Here is a 23,110-nt window from a genome sequence, read left to right on the forward strand (position 1 = left end):
TGTGCTGTGGAAATTTAGCAGGGGACACTGGAGAGAAAGGAGCCCCTTTGAGCAGGAGAAAAAGATAAGGCATTTCTTCTTCAGACATTCTTTAGAAGAAACAAAAACAAAGAGGTTTCTTTGAGGAGTTTAATTGGGGATACAAAGGAAGGACCTTGACTGTCGATCTTTCAAAATTTTGACCTCGTTTATTGTGGGAAATATTGCATTGATTTTTGCAGAAATCGAAAAAGTGTCCGCACTTAAAGAGTTGCTCTGTGCGTGATTAATTCCTGTAGGAGGGCAGCGTCCCACAGGATCAGCCTGAGAGGGGCCAATTAGAGCGCCGCTCTACTTCATCTTTTTATCATGCGCTTGCACTATTAGAGTGCGCGTCTCCGAAATGAACCGCTGCTGGGAGGAAATCCATTTTTTTTCAGTCACTTTAAAGGAGTCCCGTCTCCTTCAATCGTGTTTCTGAGCGACAGCGCTGCTGGTGGCTCTGTCCCAGGGCACCTGAAAGAAACCCCCTGCTTGTCCCACACCGAAAAGGTGTGGGACGATCTGTGCTGTCACCTCCGCGGGACATGATGGTACAGTGACTGGCAATCACACCGATTAACGTGATCCGCTGTTTGATTCAGCGCAAGGTTTCTTTAAATAACAAAAAAGGGCCATGACAAACTGAAAACAGTGAGATATAAGGAATGGCATAATAATATAATAACAACATAATGCTTTTGGGATAAAAGGTAAACTTTTTTTTTGGTTGTTTATGGTTTATGGGGCTTGTTGACCCCCACCCCCACCCCCAAAACCCTCACCTCCTGCTCCAGGTAAACACTCGTTTTTTATGTGTATATTTAAGATGGATTAGGCCTGCTATAGCTTCTTCAATTTTCTCAGAAGTAGGGTTTTTTTGACATTGGCAAACTTCCTCATAAAACTTTGAGTCATAAATTTGCGGTAGAGAGCTTTGTTAATTACATTCATCCTAATTAAACTACATATGGTCCTCAGAGAGCCAAAAATGTGTTTGATCCACTTTGAGTGATATATGTATTTAAGTGAGAAATTAGGCATTACACTTGCAGTCATGAAGAGGATACAATGTTGAGGCATGTACATTTTATTTTTCAAACCTTTCCTCCTACCTTGCTGATATATTTTTTAGATGTTATTTGTTCAGACCTTTCAATCAAAAAATTAAGTTTTAAAATAAAACAATTAAGATGTTTATGCTCAAAGGGTGATTTAGTGGTGGCTGCACAGTGCACAGTGAATTATTACTGCACCAGGTGCTTTGTGCCACTGTATCTGTGTGTAAATTGACATGAATAATGGCCACGGATTAATGAAAACAGATCTCTGATCCGGTGAGTCCAATTACAGTTTAAAAGCTGGAATGAAAAAGAAAAAAAAAAAGAAACACAAATATCCTGACAAGGCTTTAAAGCCTGTATCATGTGGAGAACAATGATCTCCATGGTACACTTTAATGAGGAACTCATGATGCAGGCAATGATGTCTACATAAACGCTAATATTCCATTGTCATTAAAAATACACAAGAATGTTGAGTATGACCCTGCAAATAATACACTCAGAAAGCAATATTCCAAATATGATCATAATCCAAGTGTGATGTTTCATGACAAAAAGAGGGGGAATATTCAGCAAATAGATTCACAGTTAAACTGACATCTGCACGAATGCATGGTGAATGAGTTGATCTACAGTGTGGCATAGCAAGCATGCACATGCATGCACGCATGCACACACACACACATAGATACACTATATGGACAAAAGTATTTGGCCACACTTATTTTTCAGGGTTTGGGCTAGGCCCCTTATCTCCAGTGAAGGGCAATCTTAAAGCTTCCATGTCTTACCAAGACATTCTGAACAATGCTATGCTTCCAAATTTGTGGCAACAGTTTGGGGAAGGCCCTTTTCTATTCCAACATGACTGTGCCCAGTGCACAAAGCAAGGACTATAAAGACATGGTTTGATGAGTTCGGTGTGGAAGAACTTGAATGGCCCACACAGAGCCCTGACCTCAACCCCATCGAGCATCTTTGGGATGAACTGGAACGGAGATTGCGAGCCAGGCCTTCTTGTCCAACATCAGTGCCTGACCTCATAAATGCTCTACAGAATGAATGGGCACAAATTCCCACAGAAACACTCCAAAATCTTGTGGAAAGCCTTCCAAGAAGAGTGGAAGCTGTTATAGCTGCAAAAGGGGGACCAACTCCATATGTATTTGAATACAATGTCATTACAGTCCCTGTTGGTGTAATGGTCAGGCGTCCGAATACTTTTGTTCATATAGTGTATGTCTCAAGAGTCTGGAAGAAGAGTAGCCCTGGACTTAAACCATAATAGTCTGATGGATGAGGTAGATTATAATTGGTAGATGAGGTAGATTATAATTGGCATTGGAACATTCTCTTAAGATGTTCAGCATATACACAGTGGTTGTGTGCTGTGATTTTGTATACATCATGCAATAACAAAAAGGCAATGACAAGTTTCAAACTTTTGTCTTTGGCCCTTTATACTAGGGAAATATGCTTTACTGTTAAAAATGATGTTTTGAAATTACAGAGAACTTCACTTAACCATGAACCCATTTAACTATTTAATTAAATCAACTGTAATTTAATCAATTGTAAATGTAAAGAAAGTGGAAGTTGCTGATTCGTTTTCACATACATGTGCAGACCTAAGGGACCCTCTGGTGATCATGGCTCAGCTTCAATTTATGGCATGAAACATTAAAACACATTTATTTTTGTGGTGCAATAAGAGTTGTGTAGCTGATAAAAAACAGAACTGCAAATGAAAATCTATATGGTGTATGATGCTGGATGATGCTGGATGATGCAAAGGCCAGTATTAGGGGTTCTAGCAGATTTGTGAGGAATAACGTTAATTCTTGACAATGACCAAAAGAGTTGGTTTCACAAACAATCTTGAGCAAGGGTATGTAAATTATCCATCCCCCTTTCAATATATGTTGCTATTGTGCGTTCAATAAATGCCTTTTTCAATTAACAGTGAATTTTGATTACCCAGCACAGTTCTCCCAGTAATTAGTGTACATAATTGGGGTTCTGCTGTATTTGTGTATTTGCTATTTCTTATCTTCCTCTTTCCACAGTTACATAAGAAAATCTATGTTCAAGCACAGCATAACAGTAAGGAGAGAGGATGAATGACCCTAAGGATCTGGTAAAAATACACAGGCCTGGATGCATGTTGACACAGTTCAACTTCTGGCATCAATATAGCTGAAGCTGAGTTAAATATTATTTAAAATATAAATGCACAGCTATTTGGCATTTGACTTATTTTCTACGTTAAAAGCACAAGTGCGGTAGGTTCTCCAAATAGTTGGGAGAGATGGACACACTGATAGTGCTGGGGACACAACGACCTCCTCTGCTCCCTGCAAATAACTTAATTTAAATTCCAGAGATGACAGGAGCAATATGCTGGCTCAAGTTCTAATCTATTATTAATGCTCTGTTGTACAATCATCACACTGATGGCATTTTATTCATGTTTCTTTTTGCAACCCATGTGAACTCAAATGTAAGAAAACAAGTAAATTGAGTGCATCGCAGATAACAAAAAAATCCAATGTGCCAAACGCAGCATTATAGATAAACAACTGCTAATGATGCAGAAATGGTTGTGCTCTCTCTCTCTCTCTCTCTCTCTCTCTCTCTCTCTCTCTCTCTCTCTCTCTCTCTCTCTCTCTCTCTCTCTCTCTCTCTCTCTCTCTCTCTCTCTCTCTCTCTCCCTCTTTCTCACGCACACTCACCTACTCTATAAATGTCTCTCTCTCAAACTTGAACAGCATATTGGGTGAAGCACTGTTCTGTTGGAAAGGAGTCTGTTGTATGGAAAGCTGGCATGGGCGTGCCAGTTACTCTGGGCTTTGACTGAACTGTGTGAGATATTTTCTACAGTTGACAAATGGAAACTCCCCTAATGACGTTGATGTGGAACCCTTGAGGATTTGTACAAAAAACCAACCCAAATATGAGGAAGCCTTCACCAAACAGATGCAGAAACGCTACAGTGTGGACTTGAGGATAGAGAATATAAAACGATGTGACTGGCGCATTAGAAAATCCTAGGCAAACAGAGGCTTGGAGGGTGTCTTACACCACATAGACTCCCAGCCAACACTATTAAGCATGGACAAATAAAAACACATGCATCAAAACAAACATCAAAACGAAAGCAAGCATTTCAACTTACTATAACACCTGTTGTTAAACCTTTTTTTTCTTTGCAGTTCAGCATGGATTGGATTAAGTATGCTTATGATATTTAGAATGAATAATTATCTCTTTTTTTAGTAAAGAAAGCAGCCAAGAACAATCAAGTGATTCAAGAGCGCTGCCCCTGGCCATAGATGTTAATTGAGCAGACTAAAGACGCCATCTTGACTCTCTATTTCTACTTTTGCACTGGGAAGCTTTAATGTTATTGTGAGAGTCAGGGTGAAGAGCAAGGCTTTTTAATTCATTGGATTCATGGTATTTGGTCTGTGTCAAATAATTCAGGCTTTTTTTTTTCTTTTTTTTTGATCTTTTGCACTACAACAGGCAAGCATGCAATGGGTCCCAAGGGAGCAAAACAATTCATCCCTATTTAATTATTTAAGCTTCATCTCCTCCTTTTCGCATTGTTTTATGGATCATTTGAGCAATCAGGCTTGGGAGAGTCTTCTTTTTCATGCAGTGCTGACAATTTTACCTACAACATTCCAGAATTTTTTTTTTTTAACCAAAACAACACATTGCTCTCTTTAAATGTATTCCAATTGTGCTGGCAGGACAAAATGTAATTTATAAAAAAGAAATAAAAAATGTTGATTATTTAGCTGCCAATAATAGTGTCTAAGCTTTTACTTGACCATGGACAGCTGTTCCTGGTTTATCCACCAGAAAAACCAGTGGTCTGTACCCATTTTACATTTTGTCATTTAGCAGATGCTCTAATCCAGAGTGACTTACGAAGAATGAGGACAAAGTGCATCTAATAAAGCAATGTGGAAGACAGTACCTATATACAGGACACATCAGCCATTTGCACAGTGCCGTGATAATTAGCATGTACATATATCAATAAGTTAAGTGCAGCTCTCAGTGGAGAACAGCAGACTTTTATGCGCTGTAAAACTCAGCTCATGTAGCTTCAGCCATTATCAGAGTTGCCCAGATACTAACGGCAGCTTCCCCGCTTCTGAAGTCTCACTCCGAAGCTGTGCTCGGTAATCGCTCTCAGAACATTGATTAGTGAGACTTAAAAGACAGCGCTAAACAGCATCAATTTAATGGTGAGGGATTTTTAAACGTAATTAAAACTACACATCTCTTTGAAATTCCCCATGGATATAAGCCTGTCACAAACCAGAAAGGGGTTAGCTTGTGAGAGCAGGATCAAAACCAATAGGCCTATACAGAGATGAAGTCAGGCTGAAAACTGTGCTCCCCCGGTACTTTATTTATTTATGCAAGAATTTATTTATTTATTACATATCTGTGTTTAATATGAGGTAATTTAAGGCAGTAAGGTAAAAGGACTCCTGCTATAGTTACCGCAGCAACAAGGTAATTACTGCCATAGATAGTCATTAAAAAGGATAATTGACAATAGCTGTAGTTATAGAAATGCAATTACAGTAAAGTTGTCACGTGTGACCTCTCTTGTTAAGTCTTTCCACCAGGGATTTGAAATAAAAAATAATGTGCTTCGTTGATTAAAGGTGATTATGCTCATGGATAATCCCCCAGAATCCTCTCTGTTAATGAATTCACAATGATCAGGTACTTCACATTGAGGGGATTGATGGGCCAGAGGAATTCAGTTAACGCATGGCATTACAATGGCTTTGCTTTTCGTTTGTTTGATGACTGTTTTTGAAATGTTGTGTAATTATCCCAAAGTTGGAGCGAAGTTATAGAACATTGGCTGTATGTGGAATCATTGTGATTTAGCTGGGAAAAAGTCAAGGATTCACCAGCCCATTTGACTTCAGCCAAGCAACTATCTTATTTAACAACTATTTGGACATGATTTGCAAATATTTAAACTTCATTGATTATGCCGTTCCTCTATATTTGGCATATTAAAAGGAAATTCTGTTTGATTATTACATTGATAAGCACATACATTGTATTCTGCTCATTATTTCATGGGTCTTTGCAATCTTTTCTGGGTGGGTATGAGAGCAAATCCATTTCAGATTATCATTGTATTATTTCATTTGTTTTTTTATTTAAAAAAATGAGGTTTATACAAAGGACACCTAAATGTGCCTGATATAAATTTGCCTTAGGGGAAATAGTTTAGGTTCACAGTGTGCTGATCTGGCCTCAACATCAAAAAATACAGAGAAAAAACTGTAAGGCAATGCACAGTTCATGATTTGCACGGTTTAATTTTGGTATAAACCTCCTGGCAGAGCGATTATAAACACATAAGCAGAAGTATGTGTTTCAAAATACTTTTCTTCGTGAACCTCATAAGCTCGTTAAATCACATTCTGTCAACAGCCTGTTTTCCCCAAGCTGCAACAAGAGTGCATTTCAGCATTTGGGTGGAGACTTCTAGAATGTTAGTCACATGCTTCTGAAATTGGTAAGAATGACATAAATTGGATTGTGTGAACCCCAAACCTCATAACTGCATCCAGAATAGCGTACGAGAATGCATCCTTTATCAGCTTGTACATTTGTATAGTTTGGTTCTGTAGTGGCTCAACATACTATGTTGATACAAAACAATGTCAGGGAAAAAAAAAACAGCTTGACTGAACTTAAGATGATCTCAAGCAAATTCAGGCTGAGTACATTCAGAATGTGGTCTCATCTAACATTTTCTGTTGCTACAATATTTGGAGATGCTTCTCATTAAATTTAATGCAGACACTTTGCATTGTCCTAGGTAGTGATGTGGGAATGAGATGCATTTCATGTATCTCTGTGCTATGCTAGCAGAGGTAATGAGTTAAGTTGCAAAAGATCCCTTTTAAACAAAGTGTTGTTTTATGAGTTTTTAATACTTTGTTGTTACCTCAATGCTTATCAAGAGCCTTTTTGTTGAAAAAGTATAATACAGCTACATTGAACTGTGACAAATAGTGTTGCCTGTCAGTTTATTGGAGATGGTACTAAATAGCCATTCAATGTCTTTACACCAGACTGATGTTTTGAAGAGTCAATTGCTCAAGTTGATTAATCTTTATTGAGTGCATTTTTAGTACAATATTTTCAGAAAGTTACAATTACAAACTCTGACATACTCATCACAATAAACAAATCTTTGTACAGTGACACAAAAAACTACATCCTGTCCCATTATTCACTATGTACAGTGCAGTGAGCTCGCCAATTGTCATGCTGGCACTGCTGTGGTGGCCTAGGCTCTGTGGTTGGTGTGGAGGAGGGGTGCTGGGGTCAAAGGTCATATCCACGGTGAGTGAGGGGCTAGGTGCTCTCAGTCTCACAGCAGTGTCTGTGGTCCTGTCCGCTGTTGGGAGGGTGTTGCCGTTTCCTGTAGTCCTCTGTAACACAATGGAAGGGGGGGGGGGGGGGGGGGGGACAAAAGTACACACAGGTTTGTGAGAGGACATTTCCTTATTGTTATATGGTTGTGACAAAAAGTGAAAACAAAAGGTGCCAGGTACCCTGAAAAGTTCATCATTTCAATATTTGAGTCAAAGAGGTCCTTGAAACAGAAGACCATTTGACCTGTGAAATGTGTAGTTTCCAGTCTTGCTTGCTGATTGATCAGCAAGCCTTCCAGACTTGCAAATATGGGTCTGGAGACAACAGAGCTTCTCTGCTTGTGGTCTTGGATCTGAAACTTCATAACAAGGCTATTGGCAACCAGTTTTAAAAAAAAAAAGGAAATAGGCATCAGGAAACTGACATCTTGACAGGGGAGCAGTGCACAGAACCCATGAAGCACGACAGACTGTCAGTGGTGGAAAAGGCTACAGCCTTTTATGAAATGGAAAGCTTCTTTGGCAGTTCCAATTGTAATAACTCTGTTCAGACTAATATATTCTGAAAACAACTGCCTGATAATTACAGAGCAACAAGCCTACCAGATAACATTCGCTCTTACATCAAGAACCGAATGTTATCCACAGCAGCACTTAGGTGTCCACCTGTGTTAGTTAGCAGGTGGATGGGTCTCCTCGTGAGTTTTTCTTTCAGATTATCTTGTATTTATGAATTTACAAAAAAAAACAACTGCCCCAGACTTACTTTTGATTAAGCTCTGGATGTTTTGAAATAATGAGCTGCAGAATTCAAATTGTTACCTTAGAAACAAATTAGATTAGGCAATTATTTAAATTAAGATTTTATTTTAAGGTTATTTTATTTGTACACTTCTTAGAAATAGGAATTGTAAATAATGTAAACACAATAATATGAGGTAATCACCCTGTACACATTTTCAGGTCATTTATTTTCCAGGGGAAAATATCACTTTCAGGATTGAGTTATTAAATAAAATTGTCTTCTTTCAGGTGCACATTTCTTTAAATGTATGTACTCACTAGCTGGAATCCATTTTCTATGTGAGCAAGTCATCATTTTGTAACACTACAAAATAAGACACTTTTCCGATGGCATTAGTCTATTTCCTGTTTCACTGAACTGAATCTGAGCATTGGTGTTACGATAAAGTCCAATAAGCCCAGTACTCTACTCACTAAAAATGAAAACAAAACTTATTACAGAGAACAAGAACAGGCATACCAGTGCTTTATTGTAACAGAAATATTATTTTGCAGTTTTTTTCAATAATATGGATTAATTAATCTTTTCATTCTCATCTGTACATCCAAAATTCTCATTTCAATGTACATCTTAATTACACAAAACAATATCATTTTTAAAGGTAGTAAAAATGAATACGCCTTCATTAATTTTTGCACATAACCATTTGTGATCTCTCTGCTTTGCCATGTCAAGCCCAAAAACATGACACACACGTGCATATCACTGTACTGATTCCATCTATTATATCACATTGCTAATTGTGTTCAATATGTATACCATTACCAATTACCATATTTTTCTAGTGACTGTGTTGTCTGGATATTCATGCAAAGGCAGCCATCCACCTCGAGTCATTAACCTGGTCTATTATTAAAAATCTTCGTCATCTCTGGACTAGATCATGAAGAGATAATGTATGCCATTAGGCTTTATCAATTTAATTAAAAAGATAAAAGCTGAATTACGACAGTGATGAAACTCGCGGTCGCGGACAAGGCCCTGCCGCGGATGCATCGATCAATATTTCCCGGGACATTTTGAACCATGTCAGGAGGCCGCTAATTGCTTTGCACAAGGGGAAGTCATGGGTGTTAATTAAAAAATGAATAGGTGGACAGATAGACGGCAAATGGATCGGCAGCTCGTGGATAGATAGCGGAAATGTTCTGCCGACACATGGCTTCATGAAGATCAGCTCTGCCGGTAATGTCCTTGCTCCCTGAGGGGGTGGCGGCTAAGATGGGTGACATATTTTCCATTGAACTCCCCACAGTGTGGCATCCCACATCTTGGACACAGGCCAGTTAATAAACATGGTTTAATTTAAAGAGCAATCAGTTCAGCTGATAGCTTGTATTCTCAACATTGTATCAGCAGACCAAGCAGAGCAGATGACTGTTCAGTTTTGTTTGGACTACTAAAACAAGTGGTTACCGGCTTGACGATCTCTAAACCTTGTGATTTCCATCATTGTTCAAAGTAAATACGCAATGCCAGCTTCTCCAGCATGACCTGCACAGTATGTGTGGTCCGTGAGTCTGCACAACAATCGTTACTGCTCTCGTGTTTACAGGCTCATAAACACAATACTTTGTAACTCTGCCCTTGGATTTTTCCCCTGCAATGTTATGGCAACTGGTAATAAGACTTGTGGTATCTATGATTTTGTATTTATCCAAAGTCAGACTTTACACATACTTGGAACTGATAAAAACAGCATTAAGTCATTCGTACATTCTGCTACTCTCTGACTTCAGTGCTGGGAAAAATGCTCCAATGACTGTGAAGAAAACTACGTGACTAGTCTCTCTCTCTCTAACTCTGTGGGTGTAGGAAGGGATTTATAATACAATACATATTTTCTCAATTGACATCCGTATCCCATATTATGCTACATATATTTTTATACATTATTCAGGTTATCCAAATCTGGTTAAGCACCTTACCCACTTCCGGTTTCGTTGGGGCATGTGTGTGTTCGTGTGAGCTCGTGTGTGTACAAGTGTGTGATTATGAATGGGGCCCTGAATGCGGGCGGCAGGTGTGCAGGTGAATTTGCTGTCTCATCAGTCAGTCTGCACTCTCCCCTGTTCTGAGCCCACCCCCCCAACCCATCACCACCCCCGTCTGTGGGCTCCCAGGGCAGGGAGCTGTCAGTCACGGGGGCGCTCCCCCCCGCGGCAGCGCCGTGCGGGCTCTGGGCCGGGCCCCCATGGGGGCTGCCGGCTCCGACTCGCATGTCACGCTGACAGGACCGGGCAGAGCCCCGCACTCTTTCTTCATTAGGAGCCAGGCCTCACCAGGCTCTTCTTTTTCATTAGAGCGACAACTCATCCCTCACTCGTCCCACAATGGCCCCACAAACCAAAAAAAAAAAAAACATACAATAAAATAAATGCATCCCGCAGCTGTTAGAGACAACTATGTCCATCACGTGTGGCTTTGGAGTAATATGAGAAAGTGTGTCATTTTTTCCTAATAGCCCTGGTACAGTTGTGTCAGGATGTAGGGAAAAAGGCGATCTTTACTCTATATGGGGCTAAAGATTCCTAAAAGCATCTTGATGTAATTCCATTGATATCATTTTGATGCTTGAAAAATCTGACAATCAACTTTCCATATTAACTCAAGGCGATTGACTAAGACACAAAGCTGCTAGGTAACACAACTCAGTTTACAATCAGACAGCCTGGGTTATAACATGATTGGCTCTCATTGTAGTACTGATTAAGTACAATGTTACTGAAACTTTGTGAAAATGTTGTACAGGTGGAGCCATATATTTATTACCTGAGATGTCCCAGGATTTGTTGGCTTGCCTACTAAATTTGTACTTGTCATGATCACTGCACATTATCCTTTATCTACAGCCCTAGACAACCATATAAAAAGTACTTCTATAATAAATGAATCACAGAAATAAATATTTTTTAAAGGCCTGAGCAAATTTTACAATGATTCTTCAGGATTTAAGCACACCACTTCTATGAATTCCTCTAAATTCTCTCAGGAAAAAACAATAATAACAATTACACACCTGTATCTGCACACTAACTAGGAGCTGCATTTAAGATTATGGAAAGAAACTTTTCTGATGATGTAGCTACATTCACAGCTTTCAAGCGTGACTTTTGGGCATCTGTCAATATACCACACATGCAAGATGATCCATATTTGTAGTGTTCAATGAACAACACAGACTCTGCTTCTGCAGCCCTGCGTTTAAGGACCAGCATGCTTGTCCTGGCAGTAGTCTGACCTAGAATCTTTGACAGCTGTGAAATGGTTATCTTTGAAACCACAGAACAATACAGTGAGCCAGGAAGAATGACCAGGATATCTGAAATATCGGAGATGTTCAAGAAATAGAGAATGATGGTTTCAATCAATGGTGCAACCAGACCTCTTCAAATAGATATCCTTAGTTAAGTTGTTGATTTTTTTTTTTTTTTTTAATCTGCAACTTGAATCAAGGGCTCAAATGTCACAATGTCGCATATATTATACAAAGGCGGCCTAAATATTCTGGAACTAAAATTTGTCAAACGTGAACATGATACAAAGAAACTTAATATTTAATGATTATTTCAGATGTTACACAATAGACACAAAATGAAGAGCAGTGAATTAATTTTTGTTCCTAACCCAGCATATCATCAACCTTACAGGTCAGGGGATCTGACCTGAAACGGATTCAAACTCAGAGATTCAGCAGAATTTGCAGGGAAATTGTGATGATAACATACATATTTCATTTCTATTACATCAGAATTTTTGCATTTTTACAATTTTTACTCTCCTCTCTCTGTTACAGGACCTGCTGCTCCCCTGTGTATGTGTGTGCTTCTTTGTTTGTTTGTGTGTGTGTATGTGCATATTTACATGCAATCAATGTGTGTGTGTGTGTGTGTGTGTGTGTACATAAACACGTGTCTGTGCATTTTTGCATGTGTGCGCATTCCATAGATATACATACCGGAGAGCCACAGCGTAGGAATGGCTGTCTTCAATATACACCTCTGAGCATTTCGGCACAAAGAGGAAAAAAAAATCCAAAAAAAAAAAAAAAAACAGTTCTCATAGGTAAGTGCTCACCAACAAACCACTGCATGGAACAAAACCCACATTAAATATTGTCTTCTTCAAAAAGGCTGTAGCACTAGAGAGTTTTCCTTTGTCTTGTAATACACGGTAAATCCTCTTTTTTTAACAGATTCCGTTGTGATCCGTGTTGATCTCCATTGTCTTTGATTCTCCCTCATGGTGAGCTCAACCAAGCAAATGTGTTCATTGCTGTCACAGAAGCATCACTTTCACGCAAAAAGAGCATAGCAGGGTTGAAAATGTCCATTGCAATCCAGTTAAACACATAGTTGCCAAAAATGCAAGCAGAGAAAAGTATACATATATTTATTACATATCACCTTCAATATGAAGAGTTATTTAAATTATTTATTTGATATTGATTTCTATACATATTTATATATCATTTTGTAGATGGATCTGAAATCCTGCCACAGCCACCCTTAGCTGTCCTTTGGCAATGCCATCCACCTGGATTTCATTGCAAAGCAGTTATTTCTTGAAAAAGAATAATTTATTTAGAAAAAGATTTCGGCATTCATTGGAGAAAAAACAAAACCGAACCAAAAGAAAACTGTAGCTGTGGGTTTCTTATTGTTATTCTTTTCTTCTTCTTCTTCTTCTTCTTCTTTTTCTTCTTCTTCTTCTTCTTCTTCTTCAAAGTTCCCAGCTGAAAAAAAAATAGAATGAACTCCCAGAATGAGGAACCCCCCAAAGTCAGCAATACTCCATAACAGATCTTCATGGATATGTCTTGTATATATGTTTTCCTTATTTTTTCACTTAGCATGTCCCATGTCCTGGCTACGTAGCTCCTCCTTGTAGATGACAGGGAGGCTGTGATGTGATGTGCGAGAATCAATATGTATCAAGCATGGTGTTAAATCAAGGTGATTGTTTCGACCCAGGTGCGCTCTGTGAGTTTGGGGGTCTTCCTGGGGCTCCTCGAGGGGTCACTTCCGCACAGCTCCTCCTGTAGTCACGCTAAGGAAGTGGGCGACTGGGTCATCTGTCCCCTCATCGACTGAATGTTGTTGAGAATCTTCTTTTGGTGCCCTGCCAGAGTCACCCCTATCCTCAGGAGGTCCCTGCCAAATAAAAAAAAAGAAAAGAAAGAAAGACACACAGACGTGACATTTCAAATGGCAGGTACAATATCGTCTGAAATTCATCGAGTCGGCACGTTGTAGTGTGTCCCGAAGCCTTGTCCCCCTGGAGAATGGTGCATTTACATATCCTTTTGTTCGACTGTGGGGTGGTGGAACTAAAAGATAAATATAACTACACTTGCTGACTGTTTCTACCTGGCGCGGACATTCTTATGCAAATACAACCCGCACGCCGGCGAAAATGAAAGCTGTAATTGGCCGAGGCACGTCGGGAATTGTTGCCGACTTGTAACTGTGAAAGGAGGAACCCAACCGTTTATTTGATCAACTCTGATGACCCCCAGACACTAAATCCTTTGGTCTCGCGAAAGGGGCTGTTACCATCACGCTGCTCTGTCAAATTAAACAGGCTTTTTAAAAAGCGCCTTGGCGAGGCTGACCCAGCCAATCCCTGGCCACCACGTGGATTTCATGCATCAGGGCACAGCGTGTTCACGTCAGGGTTTGCACAAAGGATTACTTCCTTCCTTTAGTGCTGAAGTGCGGTTCAATTATCCTTACAGCACAGACGGATTTTTCTTTTTTTTCATGGCAGAAACGTGTTTGCCTTCCATCTGTGTCTCCAGTTTGAAGGAACCGGATGGCATTTCGCCCCCCCCCCCCCCCCAGTTCATGCAGACCCAATTCAATAAAGACAATAAATCCAAGACAATAAAAGCTCAGACTGGATAACCTATACAGTGGAAGTATGGTATTTGTAGAGCATTAGGGGCAGCATACAAAATAAAAATGTGATCTATTCAAGACTACTGTAACTACTTGCCCATGTACGTAATGTAATGAATTTGTAGTAATGTACTTTGTAAAGTACTTTGCTGTACTTTAGGCCTTTTCTAATTAGCAATTCAGGCTTTGATAATATTGATATTGTGCTTTTGCTAATGGAATATCATGTATCTACATAAAATAGGACACAGAAGGTTTTTTCTTCTTCATTTTTCATGTAAATATCTTTTTCTGACATCCTACTGCGTCATGTGCTGACCATGATAAATTCCAGTGCAAAGTCATTGCCACCACAAACAGTCAGTTTGAATCAGGCTTGTTTATAGTTGAAGCCAGAGAAAGATTAGACTGTCTGAAGCCACATTAAGATTACAGCTCCTTCTGTTTTTGTAATAGACAAGGCATCACAGACCTATTTCTTCTTCTCCACGGTCTCTCTTTCACATTGCCAGTCCATCTCACTCTTTCTTCTCTCCCATCTCCTGCATTTTCCTTTTTTCCCTTTTCTCCTCTGTCTCTCCCTCTTTTCCCTCTATCGCCCCCAGGGAGGACTGGCTAACAGAACTGAGATTACGTGTCTCTCCATCTGACAGACAGGTACTGGGCCGGCTCTCAGTTTCTTTTGTCTACCAAGGAAGCCAGCTCCAATCCCACCCACGAGTTTGGCTCCCGGGTGAAGTTATTTCTCTGGCTTTTCTAATCAAATGCTGCTCTGCATGTTTGCATTGCTGTGTCCACTGTGTTTTTATTTCAACAAACTGGACTGGCATTGATTCAGATACGGCTTCCTTACAAACACAGAATATGCACGGATATGGTGAGAAATCTCTGCTACTAAGCATTGCACAGAAATATTTCTCACTATTAAAACAAGACATAGAGCTGTATCTAAAGATATCTCTTGGCAGGACAGAGCAATGAAACTGTTCTGTTTTTTGGTACTGTGTGTGTGTTGTTGAACTGGTATTCAGTTAACATTCCAGGTAGAGGTCACAGAGATGCCATAGGGTGCGGTGGTCTGCAGCAGACAGTGACGGGGCGACACTCACTCTGAGGTCATCTGTGCCACCAGTGGCAGGGAGGTGAACCCGGAGCTCAGGAAGTTGTCCCTGTATTGGATCATCTTGATGGCACCCAGCCACTCCTCCACCGAGGTGAAGGTGGTGAAGTCCGGCACAGAGCGGTCCAGCAGGGGCTGAGAAGGCCTAGGAGAAGATGGGAGCAGAAGTGCAATGTTAATGGAATTAGCATGTTCATGCTGGCATCACCCATGCCCTGTAGCAACTGGAGTTATTTTGAGATATACTCACAATAGACATATTAGAATCTACAGAGTTTGGCTTTTTTGGTAGTGGTAACAATGGAATCAATAAAATCATGCATGTCTTCTGTCACTCTCTGATTTCAATGCTGGATAAATGATCAAATCACTCTGAGTAGAAAAGTGTTTGATACAGTAGATGTCTTCCTTTGATAGTCACCATGTACCCCCCTCTCTCTCTATCTCTCTCTCTTTCTTTCTCTCACGCACTTTTAACTCTCCCTCTCTCAAGCTTGCACATCATACTGGGTGAAGCACTGTTCGGTTGGTAAGGAATCAATTGTATGGAAAGTTGGCATAGATGTGGGCTCAAATTTAATTGCATGAGATACTTTCTACAGATGACACATGGAAACTCCCCAAATGACATTGATTGTCTCTTTCTTTGATAGTCACCATGAATGTCTCTCTCTGTCTCTGTCTCTCTCTCTTTCTTTGTGCGCATGTTTGTGTATGAGAGTGCCTGGTCCTTACACCGCTGTGATGGTGGCCACCGCTTTCAGGCTGGTGGGGTTGCGTATCATCTTGTCCAGCGTGTTGACAATCTCCGCGAACTTGGGCCGGGCATTGCGGTCCTTCTGCCAACAGTCCAGCATGAGCTGGTGTAGGGCGGCTGGGCAGTCCATGGGTGGGGGGAGGCGGTAGTCCTGCTCAATGGCATTGATCACCTGAGGGAGCAAAGGCAGAAAGCGAAACGGGCAGGGTTGGGGTTAGGGATCAATCCAGGCCTTTCCGAGTTCATCGCCCCGCTGAGACAACACGGGCAGAAAGGGCACAGATGGCACTGTGGGGGGAGTGCAAGTGCCAACTGCAACAGGATTACAATCGCATCGTTCTAACGATCCTATCTCACTCAATAAAAAGAAAAAAAAAAACAAAGTTAGGCTCTGCCACCAGAACTGTTGGCAGCGAGTCAACATTTCGCCCTCTCTGCTGGGACTACTCTGCCTGCTTTGTCTGTCTCCCCGTAAACACAGCCTGTTAAAAATAAAGAAAGTCCTGCACATGAAATAAGCCTTTAAATATGCCACAGACCATGTACTTAGTGACTCCTGTCTCCCAGCACAACACAAGCAGATTAATAAGATTCATTAAAGAGGTAATGATAAAGTATCCTTTTTTACTGTTGTTTTCCAGTTTTAAAAATGGGTGTGAAGCTTTATCCAATTAATGTCTTAAAAAAATTATGAAAAGGGATGTTTGGTGCCAACTTGTATGCCCCTGGTGACTACTGTTGTTGCTGATATCACTTTGCACAAACAGAGACACAAATAGCACTCTAAGCAGCCTTCAGTCAATCACAAAGCAATGAAAAGAGACGGGAGAGTCTATAAAGACACACAGAAGAGCCTCCTTATGCGTCCCGGCGCTTGATTGCTCGTAAAAAAAGAGACGGGGACTTTAATGAACTGCGAGTCATTTCAGGCTCATCTGTGTTAAAATCTCCCGACTATGAAGGCTTGATTGCAGGAGAGTGGCAGATGGAGAGGGCTCGCTGCTATCTGATATGTCAGCTCTTCTTATCGTCGTTTGGGGTGGGACAGAAGCATACAAGAGGATATGTTGCAAACATAAATTTCTTTGTCCCGCCCACAATGAGCTTAGGCAGTATCATCAAACAGACATCTGTAATGTGCCACAGGTTGTCAACATCACTGGAATAATCCAGAAACTTTAGTAATTGCATTTACATGCAGTGCATTGGTGCAGCGTTACGTAGCCTACATGCTACCTACAGCATTCTGTCTGCGTAATGTCACCATCTTACTATGTAATGCTTGATCCATTCATATACTCATGACAGCTTACATCAGAACTGCTGGTCAAACTATCACAAGTGGGAACCTGTCTGCGTTCCTACAACCCTGTCTGAATGCCTCTATCAATCATACTGGGCACAGGGGCTTGGTAGCTTGGTTTTTCTTATTTGAATTTGTTTTCTTTTCATTTGTTTTAATTGTTAATTTTTCATCTGCACAGAGTGAATACAAATATAGTACCTTTAGGCTATGTTTTGGATAGCTGTGGGGTGTTTGTGTTCATTCTCCACTGCAACATCTGCAGGGAAATCACAGGAGCAAGAGGGAACACTCCACGGAATCAGCACCACTCTTATCGTTGTGTGCATGTCCGTGTTTGCGTGTACTTTGCTCTATCCAGGTGGTGAGCGCGGCAGCCAATATGTTGCCTGGAATAAACAAAGGGCCAATGGACTTTGGGCTGTCTCAGGTGAGAACGAGAGACAGCCAAGACAAAGCTTTCTCCCCGTGTCGTTTTGCATTATGATATTGTAGTGATGCTTCATCGTCCTATTGGTTTCTAACGAGGAACCATTTTGTTTTATCCTTGCAATATTACACATGGAGCACATACTGTATGTGCAAAGACGTTATAATGGTTGAATGTGAAAAGAGATTCAGAAAATGCACTGAGGGAAAGAAAATAAAACAAAGACAAAGGAAATTTCAGTCCAGAGTGTGTTCACTGTTATTTTTCTAAACTTTTGGATGTCTCTGTCGACTTGCACCCTGTAGATATTTTAGGACTTGTTTGAACATTCGAGTGTTTGCTTTGAATTTGCCGCAAGGACTTTCTTATCATATTCAATTCAATCATATTCAAGTTATTGCTCAAGTTATGGTACAGTTTGAAATTGGCAGACTGTCATAGATCAAGAACCCCACAGGACTACCTATGGTGGAAGGTAGTAGTGTTATGTGTCTGTCAAATTAAGGTGACATGGCTGGAAACCATCCTTCTGGGTACACTGATTTAATTACACCTGCCTTCATTAACAACTGAGTTAAATTAAAGGAGAGTCCCATGACACAGCTTCTCCGGTGGCCCACACACTCATAGGGATGTGCAGGTTCCTTTCATTGAGCCATCAAGAACAGGCATTAGACACACTCCAGAGCACATCAGTGAGACTCCAATCAGGATCCACTGGATCAAACATCATCATCATCATCATCTTGTTTCCAACTCAATCCCCTCCCCCTATGTGTAGTATTTTGATGTATTTTAGGTTCAGTGTTCTAGTGACTATCATAGTGTACTTGGCGTCCGTTGTCTAGTCAGGTTGCACAAGATAACGCCATTCAAGCCCTACCACATTATGTTCACACTCACTGGTCTGGTAGTGTTGCTAGCCTAACACTGTTAATCATTTAATTTGAATGGATACACTTATGTTCTATTGTGCTGGAAACCGCTCTGGATAAGAGTGTCTGCGAAATGCATGTAAGGTAATGTAATGTAATGTAACATAGCACATGTTAACAGATTCAGTGTTGGCTTCACAACCATTTTATGCATACTGTAATGCTCATGTTACTTTATGAATGGAGATGGACACAGCCTTGGGTATTACTGTGATGCTGTGGTGCTTGTTCATGCTTTGTGTATGGTGGTGGACACAGCGTTGAGCATGGCAGACTCTGTACCGCTCACTTTGTGCAGCAGCAACGACCCCACAGACTGAGTTGATGGTATATTCTGCTCTTGATGAGAAAGGCCACTTGTTTGTATATACACTATGTAAATTCTCATCAGGGCTTATGTCAAGTTGTCAGGGCAATTGGAAGATGGAAAACCCAAGCGATATCACATTGTTTTGTTTTTCAGAAGAGGGGGAGGGGTTGTCAAATGTACTGAATATAATAGATAGAGCACTTGTATCCCAGCTGTGCAAATAAATGACCAACAAATGAAAATGTCACACACTCTAAATCATTAGGGGACGGTTTATACAAGCATCTCTGCATATATTTAACCATCTATCCAATTTTAAGCGATTGTCCAAGTATCGACCATGTCAGAGGAGACTGTGAGTGTGTGTGTGTGTGTGTGTGTGTGCGTGTGTGTGTGTGTGTGTGTGAGTGTGTGCGCGTGCACATGTGTAAAACTACGGCAGGATGTGAGAGAGGGTGAGTCCTGCTAGGCTCCTCTTCCCACAGCCAGGATCAGCGAATGGAACATCTGCTGCGCTGGCTGGAGCGGCAGGATGACACTCCAAGGAAGCTGGCTGGAGCAGCTGGCTAAAGGCTTTCTGCTGTGAGGTGATAGTATTGTGTAGATTTTCTTTTTTTTTTTTAAATGAACACAGGAAAAAAGTACAGACCAGTTCCTACAAAATGCCACTAAACACTCGGAATGATCAGAATCAACGACCCTGCGAGGAAACAATGAATGCTCTGCAATCAGCCAGCTTAGACCTTTTTAAGAGTACTCAGGCTGTGATCTTCAAATGAAATGAAGGCATAAAATAGCATATAAAAATATTGTAATTCCACAGCAGAGTAGCCATGAAATCTGTGTTCCATGATGGGGATCCTATTCGTGCTATAGTCCTGTTTTGGTAGATAAAAAAAGTACTTTTTCAAGGAAAAAGTGTGTTCTAAAACACTTACATCCTGGTTGGACATGTCCCAGTATGGTCTCTCTCCAAACGACATCACCTCCCACATGACGATTCCATAACTCCAGACGTCGCTGGCAGAGGTGAACTTCCTGTAGGCGATGGCCTCTGGGGCGGTCCATCGGACAGGAATCTTGCCACCCTAAAACAGAGAGAGAGAGAGTGATAAAGACAGACAGAGAGGGAGAAAGAGAGAAACAGAGAGAGGAGACAGGTGCACGGTTAGCTGGATCTTTCTGTGCGGCTCCCACTGGCTCAGCAGCTGTTGGCATTACGGAGCCCTGATGCTATGAGGTTCCGTCATCCCTAAGACTTGCCAGAACTGAGTCTTATCACAGTTTGGGGTTTCTCATTTCTTTGTGCGGTCCAAAAAAATTATGCCCAGACACCCGTGTGCAGTTGGTAGGTCAGCCCACGTCAGAGAGAGTCCTTCCCACTGGCTGAGCCAGACCGCAAGATGGTGTAGCTTTTCTCAGCATGCAGGACTCTCCCTCCATATGTCCTTTAAGTCTCACGAACTCATCGCCTTAGAGGGATGCCGTGCCACACGGGATATGATGACCCAAAGCCCCGAGCCCAGCTGGATTCTGCTCCATGTTAATTAGCACAACCTAGGGGGCGGAGGGTGTCGGAGAGTACTAAAACGATAACCGCTGAGGGCCCCCTCTTAGCACCACACAGCGCTGTCCTTAGAAACCTGTTCAGCTCTCTATCAATGAAACATCACACCATTTCCATAAGGGCAGAAACCAAAACTATCCCTTTAAAGATCAAATTGTATCTGTTTCTGTCTACCTCTCTGCTGTACTGCTGTGCTTGCTGTTGTTTTTTTTTTTTTTTGATGTGTGATGTGGAGCGAAAAACAGGATGAAGGAGAAAGACAAAAAGATAGACCCAAAAGTCTCTCCGTATCGGTAATTGGAGATCGCACCTGTGCCCTTGGCGCATCGCGTCGCTCCGCTCATGAGAACTGACAGGAACTCGTTTAAGATTCCCGGCATTCCTATGAAAACCCCGCGGTGATTTTCTGTACATATCCAGGAGGTGTGCTCCCTTAATCATGCCAATTAGTTTCGACGTGTTCACTTTCAGATAAGCCTCGTTTCAAAGGAACGTTAGGCGTGCAAACCCAACCACCCCCCCCACCCCCAAACCTCTTGCTCACGTCTATCTCCGTCTTACATGCAGCAAATCCTTTATAAGCACCGGCACCAACAGCCGGAGGTTTGAGATGAGGTTTGAATTCCTGACGGGAAAGTCTGTTCTCCACATTACACTTCCACATCTCTGCATTTTGCCCCTGTACGTCATGGGAATATCGAGTTTAGGTTGCAGTACCGCTGCACACCTGGACAGTGTCTTACGGTCTTATTGTGCTTATGTGTGCTCTGTGTAGATGCCAAAGTGCAGAGAGTTTCAGAACACCAAAGTTCAGGTGTCCTTTCTTAACTTTTGATACCAGCATATCTTGTTTCGTGAGGGTGGCTGCGAGTGCAAGTGCAGAGACATTTGGTCCAGAGGCCGACCCTGGTGAAGTGTGTTGCCGCTGTAGTGTGTTGGAGCTCTTCAAGCGGAGAACTTTATTCTTCGTCCTGATTGCATTATGACATCACTTCCTGTGTCACCTTGCCCTGAGATACTGCTGAAATAAGCTCCATGGCTAGGGCCATGTAAGGAGTCTGCAGCAGGGGAGGCATCACCAGTCAAGTCTTTGAAAGTAATAACAATTTCATGACTGGCTGCTTTAAGGCCAGCATACGGATCCTCAATAATTAACGCTATGGGGTGAAGGAAGCCTGATTCCAGTTTTAATAAGCAAACTGCTGAAACGCAGAGACAAACAAAAGAGGAGCGTATATCGTTTATAATGAAAAAGTGCCTGGGTTTTTAATAACTCCTGGGCGTCAAGTAGCCTGAGGGACACAGGCATGCAAAGAAGTGTTAGCGGAATGAAAGCGAGTCTAGTTTTTTGAACAAAACCACACATACCGTGTGAAGTCTGGCTGTATGGTTTGACAGCAGATGCATGTTAAGCAGGATGAAGATACTCAACACATAACCCTCGGTCCATCTACCTCATAGGTATTATAGGCAGAGAAAGAGAAAGACGGACAGAGAGGTAGAGAGAGGGAGCGGGAGTGATGCACTAAGCATATACAAGATGAGGTCCCAGAATCCAAAATCATTCTTAACCGTCTACTATGAAACTGCTTTTTCTTGTACTAAAATGAAAATTGTTTATTAAACTCGAGAATTGAGAGATCATGACTTCTTCTTCACATTTCTGAAACCACTCAGATTCAGTTTCAGCTCTGCTGATGGTGTTTCTCTATATAGAAAGGAAAAGAAGGATTAATCTGGTTCTGCACAGTACAACAGAGTGGCAGTTTAGCACAGTGGTGAAGTGCAGGGCTTGGAACCAAAATGTTGCCAGTTTGATTCCCGGCTGGGGCACTGCTGCTGTACCCTTGGGCAAGGTACTGAACCCAGAATTGCCTTAGAAAATATCCAGCTGTATAATTGAGCAACATTTAAAAATTGTAATATATATAAGTCACTCTGGATAAGAGTGTCTGCTAAATGTCAATAATGTAATGTAATGTACCAATAACGTGAGTGTCAACTGGAACATGCTACCAGGAGTGACAACATATGCACCTCCATGCCGTGAGTCAGCATTCATTGATAAAACAGATTTTTTTCAAAGGGGCAGAAAGAACGTATGGTAGATTTTAAATGATGGCAAGCAGTACTACAGGAGGAAGTGGTGTTAAAACCACACATGAAAAGCAAGCTTGTCTGTTCTGAGCAGAGATGGAAGGAGCGTGTGCTGGCGAAAAGGTCACCTTGTTTAGAACATATGGGTCACTGTGGAGCTGTCCAGCAGAGGCCCATAAATAATGAGAAGGTATTTGGCTCTTTCTTTTTGATTGACGGTTGTGGAGGGGCTTTGCAGGGAATTGTCGGGCTGCTGTCAGGTTAAAAGCAATCATTGTAATGTCTGTGGGTGACAGGGCCTTTTGGTTGGGTGGCAGGGGGGGTTGTATGTTAGCAGCTGTATCTGCTCTGAAAGTGAGTGCTAGGCAATCTG

At 41.4% G+C, this 23,110-nt stretch overlaps 1 protein-coding gene and 1 long non-coding RNA gene across 3 annotated transcripts in view; both read right to left on the bottom strand.

Moving 5' to 3' along the window:
• Window positions 1-7,232: 7,232 nt before the first annotated feature.
• LOC118773067 lies at window positions 7,233-12,715 on the bottom strand. Its single transcript, XR_005004721.1, has 2 exons — window positions 12,277-12,715; window positions 7,233-7,570 (listed from the first exon to the last, which is right to left on the bottom strand). It is a non-coding gene; the product is annotated as an uncharacterized LOC118773067 (long non-coding RNA).
• Window positions 12,716-12,921: 206 nt separating this feature from the next.
• Window positions 12,922-23,110, bottom strand: part of LOC118773776 (ephrin type-B receptor 1) — a 189,053-nt gene continuing 178,864 nt past the window's right edge. For both annotated transcript variants that reach the window (XM_036522857.1, XM_036522856.1), the window contains exons 13-16: window positions 20,012-20,161; window positions 16,074-16,267; window positions 15,328-15,483; window positions 12,922-13,471 (exon numbers count right to left, since the gene is read on the bottom strand). In XM_036522857.1, the coding sequence (XP_036378750.1) occupies window positions 13,363-13,471; window positions 15,328-15,483; window positions 16,074-16,267; window positions 20,012-20,161 (609 nt within the window). In that variant the 3' untranslated portion in view covers window positions 12,922-13,362. The remainder of the gene's footprint in view (window positions 13,472-15,327; window positions 15,484-16,073; window positions 16,268-20,011; window positions 20,162-23,110) is intronic.

This window comes from Megalops cyprinoides, chromosome 2 (genome assembly GCF_013368585.1).
Source record: "Megalops cyprinoides isolate fMegCyp1 chromosome 2, fMegCyp1.pri, whole genome shotgun sequence".
NCBI lineage: Eukaryota > Metazoa > Chordata > Actinopteri > Elopiformes > Megalopidae > Megalops > Megalops cyprinoides.